At 32.8% G+C, this 5,733-nt stretch overlaps 1 protein-coding gene across 1 annotated transcript; it reads right to left on the bottom strand.

Annotated features, from left to right (window-relative positions):
• Positions 1-2,720: 2,720 nt before the first annotated feature.
• On the bottom strand, positions 2,721-5,157 carry LOC144839353 (protoheme IX farnesyltransferase, mitochondrial-like). Its single transcript, XM_078694669.1, has 6 exons — positions 5,153-5,157; positions 4,608-4,801; positions 4,102-4,226; positions 3,916-3,986; positions 3,436-3,668; positions 2,721-3,151 (listed from the first exon to the last, which is right to left on the bottom strand). Exons 1-6 carry the CDS (start codon positions 5,155-5,157, stop codon positions 2,721-2,723), a joined length of 1,059 nt encoding a protein of 352 aa, XP_078550795.1.
• Positions 5,158-5,733: the final 576 nt, after the last annotated feature.

The raw sequence follows: 5,733 nt of genomic DNA, 5'->3' as shown, positions 1-5,733 counted from the left end.
TCTTCACTTCGAGTTTATGTAAATGTTTCTGATTTGAATCTTGGTGGCATTACCAGGAACAATGACATCTTTTAAAGAAGTGCATTCAACTCCAGCTTGTCTGCTGCCATAGCGGCAGAAGACCAAGCAAGGCATGACCATTAGACATTGATTCCCTCTCGTGCGTTGATAGTACTCAAACCATACTACGATTCTAATTTTCTGGAAGAAAATTAGAAATTACACATACATTTTAATTAAATTCTTATAAATCAGGTCTGACTCGAGTGAGTGTAAATTTTAAGGTTATAATTGCAGAGATAGATAGACTTTCTCTGAGAACAATTACGATGTGTCTGAGAGATAGCAACATTTTGGTTCAAACTTCATAGAAATGCAATGAATGTTGTTAAATTCAAGTTCAAAATGTAAATAATTCATAATTAGCCTAGGCCTATATGATAGCCGATGTATATATGTTATGCGCGATTTGAACGATTTGCGCAATTTGAAATTGCGCAAAAAAATCCTTGCGCAATTTGAAATTGCGCAAAGAATTATTGCGCAATTTGAAATTGCGCAAAGATTTTCTTGCGCAATATTAAATTGCGCAATCAACTTGCGCAATTTCAAATTGCGCAAGAAAATCTTTGCGCAATTTCAAATTGCGCTGCACAATTTGTAAAATTTTCAAATTGCGCAGCAGAATTCTACAAGAATGCGTGCCAACGTCGACGATCGGTTAACAATAATAATTTATTGGAAACTAATAAAATGAAACATAATAAATGCGAAGATAACATGTGTATAATACACAGCATAAATGGTATACACAATTAAATAATATTATCACTCATTGTAACTTGAAATAAATCATAATAAATGTAAAAATAACAAAAATTAATGTAGTGAGTAATACACAACATAGTCTAACGCCACCAACGTTTAGACTTGCTATCAAACATAGCCAGTAGGCTCAAAGGTCTATCTTTTGTAGGCTAGAGTAGTATTAGCCGCCCGCCGTGCCCGCCGGGAACACCACCGCTTCGTTTTCATTCGTCGGGTCTTCGACGGTATGCTAACAATAACAATATTTTCACTACTAAAATAAGGAAATGCGATATTATCTTTAATTTTGAATCATTCTTAGAAATTACTATAAAAATATGAGTGTGCATGATTTCACAATCTGTCGAAAAACCTTGCGCAATTTGCAGATTACTTGCGCAATTTAATACGTTGCTTGCGCAATTTGAAACACATGTTTCAATTCAAATTGCGCAAGGAATTGTTTGCGCAATTTTAAATTGCGCAAATCGTTCAAATCGCGCATAACATATACCATGAATGGAATCAAATTTATATTGCCATACTAAAAGTTTTTATTCAGTAAACAGAATTAATAACAGAACATAATGTGCACAGTGAAAAAAAAATAAATCCTAAACATACAACACAACAATGCTGGAAGCAGTGCCAAGCCCGAGGAGAGCTGTAACCAACCAGACAGCGTCCCTGACAATGTTTATTTGACAGTCTATCTCGTGGATTATCATTATTATATGCCTAGCCTAGGTTTTCCTGTATTATCAACACCAATTATGGATCAAAATTACTCACTTTTTCACAGTATTACCGAGGTAAATGTCACAATTTTGAAACTCGGTCCAATATTATCTTCTCTTCAACGTTTTTACCGTAGAAAATTATATCGTTTTCACACACATTGAATCTTTTTCGCGTATAAATCATTTTTCTTCAGTGTATCACCAATAGGTGGCGCTCTTTCATAATTTATAATTTATTCTCTTATATTACAATCGATATACATGATTGACCAATACAATACCATAAAATTAATACATTATTTATTCAGCACCAACATTATCAGTAACATATTACATTATTTATGTATTATTTATACCAGTGACCGGTTACAGAAGAACGAATTACCTCTGACAATCACAGATTGTCCACATAAATTGCAAAAATGTTGATTTAGAAATCAATATTCTTATGAATAAAGAAATCAATATGTACAATCTAATCAATTAGAGTAGATAGTTATACTTACATAAAAGGTAATAAACCTTGAGATTTGTTGATGAAGTATTTGTCATAACAAATATAAAGAATGGGCATATTCACCAAAATCACACTCAATAAATATATCATTTATTAAATTTTTCATTCATTCATTTTCATAACAAATAATAAAGCCTAAATAAATAAAGCCTAGGTGTGAATGGTGAATATGGCGGGAATATGGCCACTGGATTCCATATAATATTTGTATCTTTGCATTATTTTAATGTCTCAATGTTACATTTCCTGCACACCTCCTCAGTCTATAAAACAGATTATACAGCTATCTGAACTGGAATACAACTGTACAAGACAAAAATAATAGCTTCAAATACATTGGTGTCTTTGGAGTGTATTTATTCAGTGTTCATTAAAAGTACAATCCTTACCAAAGTAAACTTATCAAATACAAACTGTTTTAGCTCAACCAATTGAGATAATATTTAGACATTATCAAAAGCTGTTTCCCATTTCAATTAGCACTCCAAGAATTAAGGCCACCTCAAGGATAATTTGGCAAATTAGTATCGTGATCTTACACAGCAACCATTAAGTTCTATCCCATGATGCCTCACAGTCTTGTAATGTATAAGTTCAAATATTCAATGGCCAAATTTTATTTTTTATTGCCCCAACTGCCTTCCAACATTTATTTTTCACTCAATTTCTTTCGTAATGCTCCAATTTGCTAAACTGTTTTTCTCAGAAACTGGACTTAATTTTTTCTTACTAATTATCATCAAAAGCATGATGATCGGTAGATGAAGTAGACTAAACCGGAATAGTTGCTTAGCAGAGTGCGAGTCTGCTTTTTGATGAAAGCGCCATGCCAGCCACGTAAACCAGAGGTTTATGGGTAATGTGTCTAACGCAAAGGCCCAAGTTGTCAATCCTATGACAGGTGCAAGAGTACACAATCCAGTTATGCCAACACAGTGTCGTAGAGCTACTCTACGGCAAAGACCAGGATCGGTGGTTGCCATCATACGATACCCGCCACGTGAATAGTCCTTCCTTAAATTCCAACTCAAAGCGTTAAAATGTGGAAATTGCCACGCATATAATATACCAGCTAACACCAATGCACCTAAAACAAAAACATTTTTTCATTTTTTGTAGTTAAGTTTTAAAAATTGAAAGAAATTTTAGCTACAAAAACAACAGTTTTCTATTTTTTTATTGAAATTAAAAATTAAAAATTATAAACAAATAATCAATCAGTCAACTGAATTTGAGAACTTTTTTTATCTCAAGAAAATTCTGGCTTAGCAAGAGTTGACTGTACAGAATTGCCAGTTTGTAATTATGAGCTAATTTATATGTTGATGTTCATGTGTAGCAGTATCAAAATATTCCTAATAAATTATTTACCTCCTTCCAAGGATCCAGAAGAAGCTGTCCATCCAATGAGTGGGGGGAGTGCTCCAACAACTGCCCCCACCCAGGTGTTGATTATACTGATTCTTTTCAACGGTGTGTACGCCATAGTATAAAGAGCCCAGGTGCTGAAAGCGATGGCTGCTGACAGAGGGTTAACAAAGAGGCCTAGGATAGCTACACCAGACAGTCCAGCTGTCATTGCAAACCCAACCGAATGCGTAGAACTAAAAAGAAAAATAGTTCAATTCATTTATTTTCTAGAAAGGCATATAATACAAAACATTGAATACAAGTAGAATTAGATAGAATTCTGGTAAATTGTAAGTGATAAAATCATTGATGTAAGTGCTCTATTTCTTGTGCAGAAAAATTAAAAAAAAACAATAACTGACATTAAATAAGGCAAATTGAATAGAGGTATAAATCTGTTACTGACACAATAACCTATGATATCAACAACAACAATCTTACCTTAAAAGACCACGAACTAAAACTCTATTTCTTGTCCTTAACATCTGGGAATCAAACGGTACCTCAAAAAACTAATTTGGAAAATAATAGAAACAATTTTAGAACAAAAAAAAAAAAGATTTTATTTGACAATATTTCATTTTTCTCAAAATTATAAACAGTAAAATATCATCATTGATTACTTACCTGGTTCATGGCATTGGCTGAGCAAGAGGTCAGGAAGGTTCCTAATGACATGAGGGCAAAGGTCGTAGGTATGAAATCACCAGATGACATCCCATACCCAGCCATTGCAGATAGAACAACTAAGCCTAAATGAAATACAAGAACAAATTACAACACTGAAATATTTCCAGATGATACAGGCAATTATCTATTATTAATAATAGTGTAATTAATAACTGATATAATTAATAATGAATTATTATCTAAAGTATTAGTGATATAATCAATTGGTAACTGATACATTATGAAACAAATCATTATTAATTATGTAATTAATTTTCTGTCATCAACTTTTTTTGATACACTTGATCTTCAAAATGATTTCATGAAGGTTGATCCACACACACTTTTCTTTTCATTAAATTTTGTATTGAAATGCTACAGTAAATATCTTGCAATCTATATAGTTATAATATCTCTATGAGTGCAGTCAGTAGTTGAATTATCTTATTCAAAACGTAACTAACCAGTTAGTCTGCTCTTAGACAGTTGCATATACAAAGATGGAAGCTCACGAAATTGCACTTTATTTTCAACCCACTCTGAAATATCCTCCGTCTTATCCTTGTTGCCATCTTCAGGCTCAATTGGACATGGAACAACATGCGCCACCAACTGATCGCTGACTGACTTATTGTTATCGTCCTCAGTAGGTTCTAACCTTTGACCAGGCAATTGTACTTTATATAATGTTCTTGTTTCATTCAATTCTAAGATATTTTTTTCTTCTGTATTTTCATTTTTCATTAAATGTTCATTTTTCTTTTTGGTTATTTCTTTAGTTAAATTGTTTTTATTTCTTGACTCTTTAGTTTCTTCTACTAATGTTTTAGTTGTTCCTAGTTGATTTGTTTTTGTTGTTATCTGTAATGAAAAATACACTTTGTTAAAGACAAATCAAAAGACACTTAATAATGTAAATATAATCAGAGACTTCCTCCAGACACCCCACCAATTATGCAGTCCTCTCCCTCCTCCTCCTCCGCTCCCTCAATGGCCTCCAATTACAGACCACATTTTTGTGACTAATGGGTCAACTGTTGTTCAGAACATAAAAAAGGAAGTTTCTCTCTTTCTGATATCAATTATAATAAATATCATTTTTTAGTCTTACATTTCGAAAATCTTTTCTAAAAGTCGGACATGAAGTTGAAAAATGGCATACTGTTGGACGTGATGCTAATTGAAAGGCAGGATTATGTGAGGTAGATCTCCTAAGTACAATACATCGAATGTGTGAAAGAAGACACATCTGCTGCCAGTAAACATCTAGAAAAACAAAAACAAAAGACATGTACACCAGAAATTACTGATGTTTTCAAACTAAATATGTTGAAGTGAATTCAGCATAAAGTTAGTAGCGCGATAATAAGTGATAGGAAGATAATGTACTGTGACCATACATACTGTAACTGTATCAATAATAATAATAATTATTATTGTTGTGAATATCAGCTTAATTAATTGTGACTACCACACCATACATACACTCCCAATAGGTAAAAGTGAGTAAAGCCAGTCTCTGTCTGTCTAGCTAGGCCTATCATTTCTTTTCTTGCATTCGCAACAGTATTTTCTTGATTTACTTTATTG

Source organism: Antedon bifida, chromosome 4 (assembly GCF_963402885.1).
Source record: "Antedon bifida chromosome 4, ecAntBifi1.1, whole genome shotgun sequence".
Lineage (NCBI taxonomy): Eukaryota > Metazoa > Echinodermata > Crinoidea > Comatulida > Antedonidae > Antedon > Antedon bifida.
The sequence above is the reverse complement of the archived record's forward strand: the minus strand, read 5'-3'. Positions and strand labels throughout refer to the sequence as shown.

What these genes read in the sequence shown, in the direction of transcription:
- LOC144839353 (XM_078694669.1), bottom strand. An exon ending in TTAGTTCGTGGTCTTTTAAG is followed by an intron (nt 3,669 to 3,915) that starts GTAAGATTGTTG and finishes TTTTCTTTTTAG; the next exon opens with TTCTACGCATTCGGTTGGGT. An exon ending in TTCTGGATCCTTGGAAGGAG is followed by an intron (nt 3,152 to 3,435) that starts GTAAATAATTTA and finishes TTTTTGTTTTAG; the next exon opens with GTGCATTGGTGTTAGCTGGT.